This window comes from Phoca vitulina, unplaced genomic scaffold (genome assembly GCF_004348235.1).
Source record: "Phoca vitulina isolate PV1807 unplaced genomic scaffold, GSC_HSeal_1.0 scaffold1, whole genome shotgun sequence".
NCBI lineage: Eukaryota > Metazoa > Chordata > Mammalia > Carnivora > Phocidae > Phoca > Phoca vitulina.
The window spans coordinates 111,242,349-111,257,187 of NW_022589704.1; the positions used below are offsets into that span (position 1 = coordinate 111,242,349).

At 40.1% G+C, this 14,839-nt stretch overlaps 1 protein-coding gene across 2 annotated transcripts in view; it reads left to right on the top strand.

Moving 5' to 3' along the window:
* Nucleotides 1-14,839, top strand: part of FAM168B (family with sequence similarity 168 member B) — a 42,741-nt gene that overhangs the window by 20,767 nt on the left and 7,135 nt on the right. For both annotated transcript variants that reach the window (XM_032412891.1, XM_032412900.1), the window contains exon 4: nucleotides 14,563-14,705. In XM_032412891.1, coding sequence (XP_032268782.1) covers nucleotides 14,563-14,705 — 143 coding nt within the window. The remainder of the gene's footprint in view (nucleotides 1-14,562; nucleotides 14,706-14,839) is intronic.

Here is a 14,839-nt window from a genome sequence, read left to right on the forward strand (position 1 = left end):
AGATGTGGCTCAAATCGTAGCTGTGTCACTCCTGGGAAAGTTATTTTATTTCATTTTTGGCATTTGTATAATGAATTAACATATTCCTGCAGCTGTGTTATTTGAGGATTCTGGCAGGCAGCATGCACACAATCAGGCTCTCATGGCCCTGAGGCTGCACATTCAGGCTTCTCTTCTCCCATTTACAGTCGTGAGTTTCTATAATAATATTTGCAATGATCATCTGAAGTCCTCAAGAAAACATTCAGTTCTTTGTAGTAAACTCTATTTAAGAAATGATTTAAACACTACATTAACGTGCATTTGGGGGGGTATTTATCTTTTTTCTTTCCAAGTTTTAAAATTCCAGTTAACATACAGTGTAATACCAGTTTCGGGTGTAGAATTTAGTGATTCATCACCTATATATAACACCCAGTGCTTCAACACAAGTGCCCTCCTTAATACCCGTGAACTATTTAACCTCTCCCCCCTACCCACCAGCATACATTTTAAAGGGAGAGAAATGTTAAAGAGTGATGAAATAGCTTCCTTGGTTGTTGCCATGCAGGGCTGGATGGAGAATAAATTGGGGAATATTTGAATTATGTCCATGAAGTAAGACCCCAGGTTTGTTTAAAAAAAATAAACTTCACTTATGGCAGTCACATAGGAGAGAAAAGCCTTAGAATGTTACCAGGTTGTGGGGTCATGGGATCTGTTTTCTCTCGTTTAAATTAAAGGTTTACATGCACTTAGTTTAAAGGTAACCTCCCTCCTTCCTATCCCTGTTACTGTGACCCTGTGAGAATCCTTCAGTGAAGGTGTGGCTATTTTCTTCTGCACCTGCTTTGTCTTCCCTGGACCTGGTATCCTAGATTACGCCTTACCCTGGGGTCATTCTTCTCCAACATCTCAGGGATTTCTTAAACCTTTTCCTTCTGTTCAATTCCTTGTCTTTCTTAGTTTACCTTTTGGTTTCAGTGGAGGATCTCCTTCAGTAGTCTCCCAGTAGTACAGGAGAGTCACAATTTCGAGATTTTTCATGTCTGAAAACATTTTGTTCTGCACTCATACTTCAATAGTTTGGTTATAGAAGTCTAGGCTAGCAATTATTTCCCCCAGAATTTTGAGGACATTGTTTGTTTTCCAGCTTCCATTGTTGCTGCTGAGAATTGTGATACCTTGCTGATGCTTGATTGACTGTAAGCTGGGTTTCTCTATGGTAATCTGTAGTATTTTTGTCTCCAGTGTTTTGAAATTTCTTGAGCTGTGTCTTGATGCAGGTCTTTCCTTTTCACATACATTTTATGTTCTGAATTTTCTTTTTTTTTCTTTTTAAATATATTTTTTTCTAAGTTTTTATTTATTTAAGTAATCTCTACACCCAACATGGGGCTTGAACTCATGACCCCGAGATCAAGAATTGCATGCCAGGTGCCCCTGTTGTTCTGAATTTTCTAACTATTATGCTGAGAAACTTACGTAAAATCTTGTGCAGTATACGGTACTTTTGGAAGAAATGTGATCTATTTGAATATAAAAAGCTTTTGGCACCTCACAGTTAGCAGTCTAAGAACAGTGGCCCTAGACATGAACTTTTCCCTGAGGGAAGTCAACCAACGGTGACTCACTTTTTTGGTGAGAGGGAAAGGAGAAAGGTTCTAATCATTTTGTTGTCTGTGTTGCATTGGAATGGATGGTCTTTTTAGGAAAGGACAATCTGGAAAGCTATTACTGTTTTTAAAAGACTGTGCGGTGAATGTATTTGTGTGTGTGTTTTTTTTTTTTTTTAATTTTATTTATTTGAGAGAGAGCATGAGTAGGGGGAGAGGCGGACTTTCCCACTGAGCAGGGAGCCTAATGTGGGGCTCAATCTCAGGACCCAGAGATCATGACCTGAGCTGAAGGCTGACGCTTAGCCACCTGAGCCACCCAGGCGCCCCAGTATTTGGTTTTGTATTGTGAATGGTTAATAAGTTTTAGAGAGGCCTTGTCAGTTTTGGATACTATGAGAGGTGTGTGTATGCATTTTAAGTTTCCTGTTGAGGTGTTCCTGTGTGATAACGTTGGAGCTAGTGCTATATAAAACAAACAAAAAAAGGAAGATGCCTGGCACACACTCAGTTTTTTTGTTTTTTAAAGATTTTATTTATTCATTTGAGAGAGAGCCAGAGATAGAGACAGCATGAGCAGGGAGGAGAAGGAGAAGCAGGCTCCCCACTGAGCAGGGAGCCCGACGTGGGACTGGATCCCAGGAACCTGGGAACATGACCCGAGCCGAAGGCAGATGCTTAACCGACTGAGCCACCCAGATGCCCGGCACACTCAGTTTTAACTGACAGGGGACGTGTTTGTTTTCCTTGAAACTGATTTGTCTTGAGTGTTGGTTAGAAAGTACCTATACAAGAAAACAGTAAATTTTCTGGTTTAGTATTAGGACATAGCTCACAGTTAAAAAATATGCAGTAAGATAACGTATATTAAAAATCATTGCTGGGGCACTGCTTTGTCTTCCCTGGACCTGGTATCCTAGATTACGCCTTACCCTGGGGTCATTCTCCAATCTGTTGAGCGTCCGACTCTTGGTTTCTGTTCACGTGGTGATCTCAGCATCATGAGATGGAGACCCGGTCAGGCTCTGTGCTCAGCACAGAGTCTGCCTAAGATTCTCAACTGCCTCTCCCTCTGCCACCCCCCTCATACTCCCTCCCTCTCTCTCATATAAATAAATAAATCTTAAAAAAATCATTGCTGTCATTAGTAATAATAGTGGGTGACCGTTTTTCCAACATTTTTATTGTGAATATTTTCAGTATACAGAGAAACTGAAAAAACGTTCACAGTGAACATCTACATGTAGACTGCCAAGATTCTACAATTAAACTTTTTTGTTGTTTTTTTAAGAATGTGCACGATGGTGGGGAGGGGAGAGAATCTTAAGCAGGCAAGCAGGCTCCATACCTAGTGCAGAGCCCCATACAGGGCTCGTTCTCACAACCTCGAGCTCATGACCTGAGCTTGAAATCAAGAGTCAGATACTTAACTGACTTAGCCACCCCAGCACCCCTACAATTAAACCTTTTAAAACCTTTTTTTTTTTTTTTTAAGTTTTATTTATTTAAGTAATTTCTGCCCCCTGTGTGGGGCTTGAACTCTTAAGCTGGAGCTCAAGAATCATGTGTTCCACCCACAGCTAGGCAGGCACCCCTAAAATCAATTTTGAGAATTAACATTTTACTTGTATCACATATGTATCCTTCCCTCTACCTGCAGTGCCTCATGTTTTTTGATGTGTTTCAAAGTAAGTTGACATTAATACACTTCACCCCATTTGGTTCACTGTGCTTATCATTAGTATTTGCAATTCTATTTTAGTTTTCTTTTTTTTTTAGGTGAAATTGACAAACGAGATGCATACATTTTAAGTGTACCATTCCATTGCATTCTGACAGGTGCATATACATAGTAGCTTCTTGGAGTCATCTCATCATCTTTAACAAAGCATACATACAGGCAGGTGTTACAAGACATCTTCAGATAAGTAAGAGACCTAGGGCCAGCTGGAGGGATTTCTGCAGCAGTAGCCTCAGGCCTCCATTAGAAGAAATGAAAGGCATTGTAGGTTGACCATTCATTGGTTGTGAGTGAAGGACTTCACCTTTTTTAGTGGATGTGGTTGGTCAAAACAGTGCTTCTGAATCAGAGAATCTCTCTGTGAAGGGTTGTATGCCTAGATCTTGTTTTGGTTTTATACTGTATTTCTGGAAGCTTATTCAGGTTGGCAGCTTCCGTTTTGTATACAGTCCAAGCTCCAAGCTCTTTCTGCAGTTTGAACAGTGACAAAATGGTCTGTAACTTTCTTATTAGGAATAGTGATAGGCTTTTTAGAGGCTCTTTTTTCTCCAGGTCATGAATTCATTGCTTGTATGTTTTCACTTCCTCAGGCAGCTGCTTTTTCTAAATCAATTTATCATATTGGGATCAATGAAATGCTAATGCGCGGTGGGCATACTTGTGACCAGTCCTGGTGATGGAAGCACTACACCTGAGCAGAGTGGCTATTTGTTATTTTTACTTACAGTTAACATAACAGTTAAAATGAATTTCAGAATAGTACAGTAAAACTTTGGAGGGTCTTTTCACTCTTCAGACAGAAAGTAGCTGAGCCTGGGAGGTGCCTGGTTTGGGCAAAGGAGTCAGGACTCACAGCCAGATCTGGGGTTGTACCCGCTGTGCTACATAGGACTTTGTGACATTTTGGGCAGTAGTATCTTTATCAGCATCTTCATAATGAATGCCATGCAGGGCATTTTGGGGAGTGAACCTAGGCAAGTACATAACAGTTCTAAGAAGGACCTCTAGATTAACTTGATCCTTGTAGAAAAGGGGGATTTCTTTCTTGTGGCTCAAAAAAAGCATCATTTAAAACTGGCACAGAGAGGGAGGCAAGATGGAGGAAGAGTAGGGGACCTCGTTTCATCTGGTCCTTTGAATTTAGCTAGCTAACTTTCAAATCATTTTGAACACCTGTGAATTCAACCTGAGATGTAAGAAAAGAATTGGTGGAATTCTACAAATAGAAAAGTGACCACTTTATGCAAGGCAGATGTGGAGAAGTGAATCTGAGGGGATATATCAGAAGATGATAAATGGTGGGGGGAGGGAGTCTCCATACGCTGGCTACCAGAAAGTGATAATAGTAGCGGAGTGCAAAATCGGAAGTTGTAGAAGTCTGCTTCTGTGAGGGACATCCCTGCCTGAAAGGTGCTCAGGTGGCAAAGTGGGGCAGAATCCAAGGTGGGACAGTATGGTCTCAGGATCCCCGGGGTCTCAGAAAGAACAGGGGTGCCTGAGCTGGCAGAATTCCCAGGCTTTGGAGCGGGGAAACCTGCTACGGTCAGCGAGCCCGGGAGTGGACTCTCAGCTTGGTTTGCCATTAACTGTGAACCAGGACACGATGGGGCGACTGCTGTCTGTGTGCGGGCCCTGCAAGCTGCAAGCCCAAGGCGACCCTCCTCCCACCTCTATGAGGATCCGCACAGGTGTACACCACAAGAGTCTGCAAAGTTTGGGGCACACAAAATTGAAGACTGCTTTTCCCTGAGGGTTTACTGAAGAGGGGATGGTGATCTTTCACCTCTGGGGCTGGAGATGGGGTGTGGCCATTTTTATTTTCATCCTTTAAAGCAGAAGGAACAAAAGCCACATAGAACAGTCTGAAGCAGCTTACACTGACCGAGCCGGGCCCCCTTGCAAGGGAAGGTACAACTCCGCCCAGGCAGAGACACCTGAGAATCAGCACAGCAGGCCCCTCCTCCAGGAGACCAGCTGGAACATCAGGGGAATACCAAGTTTACCACGCACACAGAATTGCAAAACTCCAGCACCAGGGGAAAATATTATATAGGATTTGAGGTTTTTTTCCATGATTCTATTATCTTTCATTTTAAAATTTTCCTTTTCTTTTTTTCTTTTCAATTTTTTATTTTATCAACTCTCTAAGTTTTTTTTTTAACTTTCATTTTTACATTTGCATTTTATAGATATATTCTTCATTTTGGGCTTCTTTCACTGTATTGAATTTTATTTTTGTATATACATATATAAGTCTTGGCTTTCTTTACAATTTTGGGATTTAGTGTCTTCTAACAGACCAAAATATTCCCAGGACCACATGGATCACCCTGTTTTGTCCACCTGGGAGATTATATTCTCTCTTTTTTCCCTTTCTTTTGTTTCTTTATCTTTCCTTTTTTGGTTTCTAACCTCTTCGGATTTGTCTGTTCTGTATTTCGCTTGGATCGTGTTTGATATTTTTGCTCTTGTTCTCTTATTCATCCATTCTTCGCTGGGCAAAATGCCTAGAAGGAGGAATTCAAAACAAAGGAAAGAACCAGAGGTAATACTCTCTGCCACACATCTAATCAATATGGACATACATAAAATGTCAGAGCTGGAATTCAGGTTAAGAGTTAGAAATTTACTAGCTGGGCCCTGAAAAAAAGCATAAAAGACACTAGAAAATCTCTTAGAGCAGAAGTAATATCTAATCAGACTGAAATTAAAAATGGTTCAACTGAGATGCAGTCTAATCTGCAAATAGATGCTCTAACAGCTAGGGTAAATGAGACAGAAGAGTTAGTGACATAGAAGACAAGATGCTGTAAAGGAAGGAAGCTGAGGAAAAGAGAGAAAAACAACTAAATGGACCCTGAGGGGAGGCTTCGAGAAATCAGCAATACCATAAAATAAAACCATATTAGAATTATTGGGGTCCCAGAGGAAGAAGAGAGAGAGGGACAGAAGGTATATTTGAGAAAATTGTAGCTGAGAATTTCCCTAATCTGGGGAAGGAAACAGGTATTCAAGTCCAAGAGGTAGAGAGAACACCCCTCAAAATCAGTAAAAATAGATCAACACCCTGACATATAATAGTGAAGCTTGTAGATTTTAAAGATAAAGAGAAAATCCTGAAAGCAGCTCGAGACAGGAGCTCCTTAACCTACGATGGTAGAAACATTAGACTGGCAGCAGGACTATCTACAGAGACCTGGCAGACCAGAAGGGGCTGGCATGATATATTCAGGGTACTAAATGAGAAAAACATACAGCAATACTTTATCCAGCAAGGCTGCCATTCATAATGGAAGGAGAGATTAAAGAGCTTCCAGGAAAACAGAAAATAATTTGTGATCACTAAACACAGCCCTGCAAGAAATACTAAAGGGGATCCTGTAAGCAAAGAGAGAGCCCAAAAGTAACACACACCAGAAAGAAACAGAGACAGTCTACAGAAACAGGGACTTCACAGGTAATACAATGGCACTAAATTCATATCTTTCAATAGTCACTCTGAATGTAAATGGACTACATGCTCCAATCAGAAGACACAAGGTAACAGAGTGAAAAATTCATTCCTTCATCCTCCTAATTTGGGAGCAGCCAATTATATAAACCAATTAATAACCACATTAAAGAAACACATTGATAATAATGCAATAATACTAGGGGACTTCAACACTCCACTCACAACGATGGACAGATCATTTAAGCAGAAGATCGATAGGGAAACAAGGGCTTTGAATGACACACTGGACTAGATGGACCTCACAGATAGCTAAGGAGCATTCCATCCTGAAGCAACATGATATACATTCTTCTCAAGTCCACATGGAACATTCTCCAAAACAGATCACATATTGGTCACAAATCAAGTTTCAACTGGTACCAAAAAAAAATGGGATTATTTCCTGCATAATTTCAGACCACAGTGCTGTGAAACTTGAAGTCAACCACAAGAAGAAATTTGGAAGGAACATAAATACATGGAGATTAAAGAACGTCCCTCTAAAGAATGAATGGGTCAACCAGGAAATTATAGAAGAATTAAAATATAAATAGGAGCAATGAAAATGAAAGCACAACAGTCCAAAACCTTTGGGATGCAGCAAAGGTGGTCTTAAGTGGGAAATATATATACAGTCCTTCCTTAAGAAAGAAGAAAAGTATCCAATACATAACCTAACCTTACACCTAAAGGAGCTGGAAAAAGAACAGCAAATAACGCCTAAATCCAGCAGAAGAGAAATAATAAAGATCAGAACAGAAATCAATGATACATAAATGAAAAAAAACCCAGTAGATCACTGAAACTATGAGCTGGTTCTTTGAAAGGATTAATAAGATCGATAAACACCTAGCCAGACTTATGAAAAAGAAAAGAGAAAGGATCCAAATTAATCATGAATGAAAGAGGAGAGATCATGAGTACATGAGCAACACCTTGGGTCACTAATCAGGTCTCAAGTGGTACCAAAAGACTGGGATTATTCCTTGCATATTTTCAGACCACAAAGCTTTGAAACTTGAACTCAGTCACAAAGGGAAATTGGGAAGGAACTCAAATACTTGGAAGTTAAAGAGCATCCTATTAATGAATGGGTCGACCAGGAAAATAAAGAATTTTAAAATTCATGGAAACAAATGAAAATGAAAACACAGCTGTTCAAAACCTTTGGGATGCAGCAAAGGCAATCAGTCCTAAGAGGGAAGTACATAGTAATACAAGCTGTTCTCAAAAAATTATTTCTATCTCAAATACACAAGCTAACCTTACAACTTAAAGGAGCTGAGAGAAAGAATAGCCAATAAAGCCTAAACCAAGCAGGAGAACAGAAATAATAAAGATTAGAGCAGAAATCAATGAAATAGAAACCAAAGGAACAGTAGAACAGGTCAATGAAACTAGAAGCTGGTTCTTTGACTTAACTAAAATCAATAAACCCCTAGCCAGACTTATCAAAAAGAAAAGAGAAAGGATGCAAATTAATAAACTCATGAATGAAAAAGAGATCACAACCAACACCAAGGAAATAACAATTTTAAGACCATATTGTGAGCAACTAAATGCCAACAAATTAGGCAATCTTGAAGAAATACATGCATTCCTAGAAACATATAAACTACCAAAACTGAAGCATTAAGAAATAGAAAACCTGAACAGACCCATAACCAGCAAATAAATTGAATCAATAATCAAAACTCTCCCAACAAGAGTCCAGGGCTGGATGGCTTCCCAGGGGAATTCTACCAAACATTTAAAGAAAAATTGATACCTGTTTTTCTGAAACTGTTCCAAAAAAATAGAAATGGAAGGAACTTCCATACTCATTCTATGAGGCCAGTATTACCTTGATCCTAAAACCAGACCCCCACTAAAAAGAATTACAGTCACTCTGGAAAACAGTGTGGAGGTTCCTCAAAAGTTAAACATACAGCTACCCTACAACTCAGCAATTGCACTACTAGGTATTTACCCCAACGATACAAATGTAGTGATCTGAAGGGGCACCTGCACCTCAACGTTTATAGCAGCAGTGTCCACAATAGCAAAACTGTGGAATGAGCTGAGATGTCCACTGACAGATGAATGGATGAAGATGTGGTGTGTGTGTATATATATATATATATATATATTTGTGTGTGTGTGTGTGTGTATACATATACACACACATATACATACACACACAATGGAATATTAGTCATCAGAAAGGATGAATACTTACAATTTAATTACACGGATGTGCATGGACCTGGAGCGAAATAAGTCAATCAGAATGACAATTATATGGTTTCACTCATATGTGGAATATAAGAAACAGCATAGAGGATCATAGGGGAAAGGAGGGAAAAGTGAACGGGAAGTCTTCAGAGAGGGACAAAAACCGTGAGAGACTTAACTATAGGAAAGAATTGAGGGTTGCTGGAGGGGAGGTGGGCAGGGGGATGGATAACTGGGTGATGGGCATTAAGGAGGGCACGTGATGTGATGAGCACTGGGTGCTATATGCAACTGATGAATTATTGAACACTTCATCTGAAACTAATGATGTACTATGGAATTTAAATAAAGAAATAAAAGTGGTGCATTTTGGGGCACCTGGGTGGCTTAGTTGGTTAAGCATCTAACTCTTGATTTTGGCTCAAGTCATGATCTCGGGGTCAGGAGATCAAGCCGTGCATTGTTGGCCTCCACTCCTCAGCGGGGAGTGTGCTTGAGATTCTCTCTCCCTCTGCCCCTCCTCCTCAATAAATAAATAATCTTAAATTCCTGGGATCATTCTCTTTCTCTCCCTTAAATTAAAAACAAAATATATGTCCACTTCTAACCACAGTCCAATAATATAAATTTTTCTAATTTTAATTTTTTAATACTCAGCTTTTTTTTTTTTTTTTTTTTTGAGATTTATTTGAGAGAGAGCATGTGTGAGCTTGGTCTGGGGGGCAGAGGGGGAGAGTGACAGGAGAATCTCAAGCATACTCCCCAGTGAGCGCAGAACCCGACGTGGTGCTTGATCTCAGGACCCTGAGATCATGACCTGAGCCGAAGTCAATAATCAGATGCTTAATTGACTAAGCCACCCAGGTGCCTCACTTAGCTTGTTTTTTAAAGTTGAGGTATAATTTATGCACAAACACCCATGTATTAAGTGTTCGGTTAGACTGATTTTGACAATTGTATATACTCATGTTATCACATCTGAAGGAAAATACCAAGCACTTTGATCATCCCAGATGCTTTCTTTCTGCCCTCTCCAAACCACCCTTCCCCTTTCTCCCACCATAGGTATATTTATAGGCTTTGTATTGAAAATGAGATCATACGATGTGTGCTCTTCTGTGTGTCTGGTGTCTTTTAAACATTCAACGTGGTGTTCAACATGGTTTGAGATTTACTCGTGTTTTTTCCTTTTGATACTTAGTATTTTTTTATTTGGATGTGTCATAATTTATCCATTCTCCTTTTGATGAGCGTTATTTCCCAATTTTTGTCTATTATGAAGAAGTTTGGTGAACAGTTTTTATAAGTCCTGGTGTGAACATATGTTTTCATTCTTCTAGGATAGATATCTGAGCATGAATTGCTGGGTCCTATGGAAAGTATTTCTCTAGCTTTATGAGCAGTTGTACTGTCTGACACGCCCATGAATTAAGTGTGAGTGAGTGAGCCCTTGTCTCGTAATGAATGAGAAATAGTACTTCAGACACCTTTTTTTAAAAATTTTTTTTGAAGATTTATTTTAGAGAGAGGTTTGGGGGAGGGGCAGAGGGAGAGAATCTTCAAGCAGACTCCACCCTGAATGTGGATCCGGAAGCAGGGCTCAATCTCATCACCCTTAGATCATGACCTGAGCCAAAACCAAGAGTCGGACACTTAACTGAGTGCTCCACCCGGGAGCCTCTCTCACTTTTAGAAAGCAGTTTTATTGAGGTATAATTTACATATACTAAAAGTTATCCTTTTAAGCGGTTGGTCTGGTGTCTTTAGACAGGAGTATACAGTTGTGTAACACCTCCACAGTCAAGTGACTTCATTCCCCGAAAAGTTCCTTCATGCCCTCTGGCCCCTGACCACCACCAGTCGGTTTTCTATCTTGGAATATTAGGTTCGTCTTTCCTAGAGTTTCCTATCAGTGAAGTTAGCATGGATTTTTTTAATAATTTAAAATTTTCTTAAGTAGGCTTTGTGCCCAATGTGGGGCTTGAACTCAGGACCCTGAGATCAAGAGTCAGGTGCTCCACCAACTGAGCCAGCCAGGCACCTCTCAGCATGTATTCTTATGTCTGGCTTCTTTTGCATCTTATAGTTTGAGATTTATCCCATGTTGTATGTATCAGCAGTTGTATCTTTTTGGTTGCTAACTAGTATTTTATTCTATGGATGTACCAGTTTGCTGGTGGACATTTGGTCATTATGAATAAAGCTGCTAAGAACATAGCAGTTCAGAGACCCTCTCATACCCTCCCTTGAGAATAAGCCACTATTCTTTGTTGGGATGGGGAGTCAGGAAGAATGGGGAGCCAGACATCTTCTGGCTTAGCAAATAGACTCTAGCCACTCTTCGAGACTTTTAGCCCTCCATCAACTGGAAGCAAGTGCTGATAGTTTCCAGGTTTTGGGGAAGGGGTGTGCCTGGTAGCAGGCTGCTTCTCAGCCCTCTTCACTGTTGGCTGTGATGTAGCTATTTTGAGTCTGCCAAATCATTTTCCACTTCTGCTTTTTAGGTTCCAAAGTGTTGTCTTCTCTCCCATTCTTTGTCTCTGTGGCTTTACATCTTTAACTTATTAATCTGATTTATTGTCACTTTGGGTGGGGACAGAGGCAAATGTATGTGTTCAACTTGCTGTCTTAACTCAAATCTTTTTACCTTAGCCCTGGTGTTTGACAAGTTTCTCCCCGTCCCCTTTTTTTTTGCTGTAATAAACAACACTGTGATGAGAATTCTTAGAGTTGAGTCTGTTCCAATCCATACTCTTAATACCAGATTGTGGCCCAGGAAGGTGTACCAGTTTGTATTCCCACAGGACAGGTATTTCTTTCCTATTCCTGTGTTGAGTATACTCTCAGTAGAACCTTCTCATTTGTTTTTTCCCTTCTCCCCCAATCCCCACAAACATACTTGCACATCAGGTCTAGAAATGAAGTCACATGTTTGTGGAGGATAGACAGGGCCACAGTGGTGTCAGATCTTGACTGCAGTCAGGGCTGTAACACTGCTTTGTTCCTCACTGCACATGTGGTTCCTCCCTGTGCCGGGCCCAAAAGTGGGTTTGAATTAAGGCCTTTTTTTCTTTCCTTTTTAAATTTTTTTTTATTAGTTTTAGGTGTATAAACATAGTGATTTAACATTTCTGTGTATTGCTCATTGCTTAGCACAGTCATACAGTGTTATTACAGTATTATTGACTATATTCTCTGTACTCTACTTTTCGTCTACATGACTGACTTAACTTTATAACTGGACGTTTGTACCTCTTAATCCCCTTTACCTGGTTTGCCCATCACCATTCCCTTCTCCCCCAGTCCGGCAACCACTGCTTTGTTCTCTATTTTTGAGTCTGTTTGTGGTTTTTGTTTTGTTTTGTTTTTTAGATTGCACATATAAGTGAAATCACTGGATCATATGGTATTTGTCTTTCTCAGTCCGACTTATTTCACTTAACGTAATATCCTCTAGGTCCATCCATGTTGTTGCAAATGACAAGATCCATTCTTTTTTATGGCTGAGTAGTATTCCAGAGAGAGAGAGAGAGAGAGAGAGAGAGTGAGAGTGTGTGTGTGTGTCTGTGTGTACACACGTACATATACATGACATCATCTTTATCCATTCTATCATTGGATACTTGGGTTGCTTCCATATCTTGGCTGTTGTAAATAATGCTACAATAAACATAGGGGTGTATGTATCTTTCCAAACTAGTGTTTTCATTTTCTTTGGTTAAATACCCAATAGTGGAATTACTGGATCATGTGGTGTTTGTTTTTAACTTTTTGAGGAATGTCCATACTATTTTCTGTAGTGGCTGCACCAATTTCATTCCCACCAGCAGTGCACCAGGGTTCCCCTTTCTCCACATCTTTACCAGCACTTGTTATTTCTTGTCTTTTTGATACTAGCCATTCTGACTGGTGTGAGGTGAGATCTCATTGTGGTTTTGATTTGCATTTCCCTGATGATGAGTGATGTTGAGCATCTTTTAATGTGTCTGTTGGCCACCTGGGATCTTGTTTGGAAAAATGTCTATTCAGGTCTTTTACCCATTTCTTAACTGGATTTTTTTTTGGTGGTGTTCTTCATGTAATTTTGGATATTAACCCCTTATTACATTTTTCATTTGCAGACCTTGTCTCCCATTCAGTAGTTGTCTTTTTGTTTTGTCATGGGTTACTTTACTGTGCAGAAGCATTTTATTTATTTATTTATTTATTTTTAAAGATCTATTTATTTTAGAGAGAATGAGCACGGGAGGGAGGGACAGAGGGAGAAACCGAAGCAGACTCCTTCATTGTGGGGCCTGGAGCCAGGCAGGGGGCTCGATTCCATGACCCTGAGATCGTGACTTGAGCCGAAACCAAGAGTCAAACGCTTAATCAACTGCACCACCCAGGAACCCCTGTGCAGAAGCTTTTTAGTTTGATGTAGTTCTAATAGTTTATTTTTGCTTTTGTTTCCCTTGCTTGAGAGATCCATAAATATGTTGCTAAAGCCATTGTACAAGAGATTATTGCCTAGATTTTCTTTTAGGACTTTTTTGAGGTTTTAGGTCTCACATTTAGGTCTTTATTCCATTTTAATTTTTGTGTATGGTATAAGAAAGTGGTCCAGTTTCATTCTTTTGCATGTAGCTGTGCACTTTCTCCAATACTATTTATTAAACTGTCTTTTCCCCATGGTATATTCTTGCCTCTTTTGTTGTAGATTATTAGTTGGCCAATTAAACGTGGGTTTATTTCTGGGCTCTCTATTCTGTTCCATTGATCTATGTGTCTGTTTTTATGCCAGTACCATACTGTCTTGATGATTACATCTTTGTAATATATCTTGAAATCTGGGATTGTGATATGTCCAGCTTTGTTCTTCTTTCTCAAGATTGCTTTGGCTATTCGGGGTCTTTTGTGGTTCCATATACAAGTTTTAGGATTGTTTGTTCTAGTTCTGTGAAAAATGCTATTGGTATTTTGATAGGAAGTGCGTTGAATCTGTATATTGCTTTTGGTAGTAAGGACATTTTTAACGATATTCTTCCAGTCCATGAGTGTGGTGTAGCTTTCCATTTATTTGTGTTGTCTTCAGTTTTTTTCCATAAGTGTGTTCTACAGTTCTCAGAGCACAGGTCTTCCACCTCCTTGGTTAAATTTATTTCTAGGTATCTTATTCTTTTTGGTACAGTTGTAAGTGGGACTGTTTTCTTAATTTCTCTTCTACTTTTCACTAGTGTGTAGAAACACAACAGATTTCTGTATATTCGTGTCCTACAGTTTTACTGAATTCATTTATTTTAATAGTTTCTTGATGGAGTCTTTAGAGTTTTCTCTATGTAGTGTCATGTCATCTGCAGATAGACAGTTTTACTTCCTCCTCACCATTTTGGATGCCTTTTATTTCTTGTCTGACTGCTGTGCCTAGGACTTCCAGTACTGTGTTGAATAACAGTGGTGAGAGTGGATAGCCTTGTCTTGTTCCTGACCTTAGAGGAAAAGCTCTGGGTTTTTCACGGCCATTGGCTTCTTTGTTTCAGGTTACACTCCCGGCACACCTTACAAAGTGTCCTGTTCCCCCACCAGCGGGGCAGTGCCACCATACTCCTCCTCCCCCAACCCCTACCAGACCGCTGTGTACCCTGTGCGAAGTGCCTACCCCCAGCAGAGCCCCTACGCGCAGGTAGGCCTGGGGTGTGCTGTGGGTCTCTTAATGGTGCTCATGGGCACTGTGCGTACGGGAAGGGTTGGTTCTCTCTGGGCTCTGATCCATGGGGTGTGGAGCCCTGTGGCAGTTGTCTCTCCTCTTCTCCACAG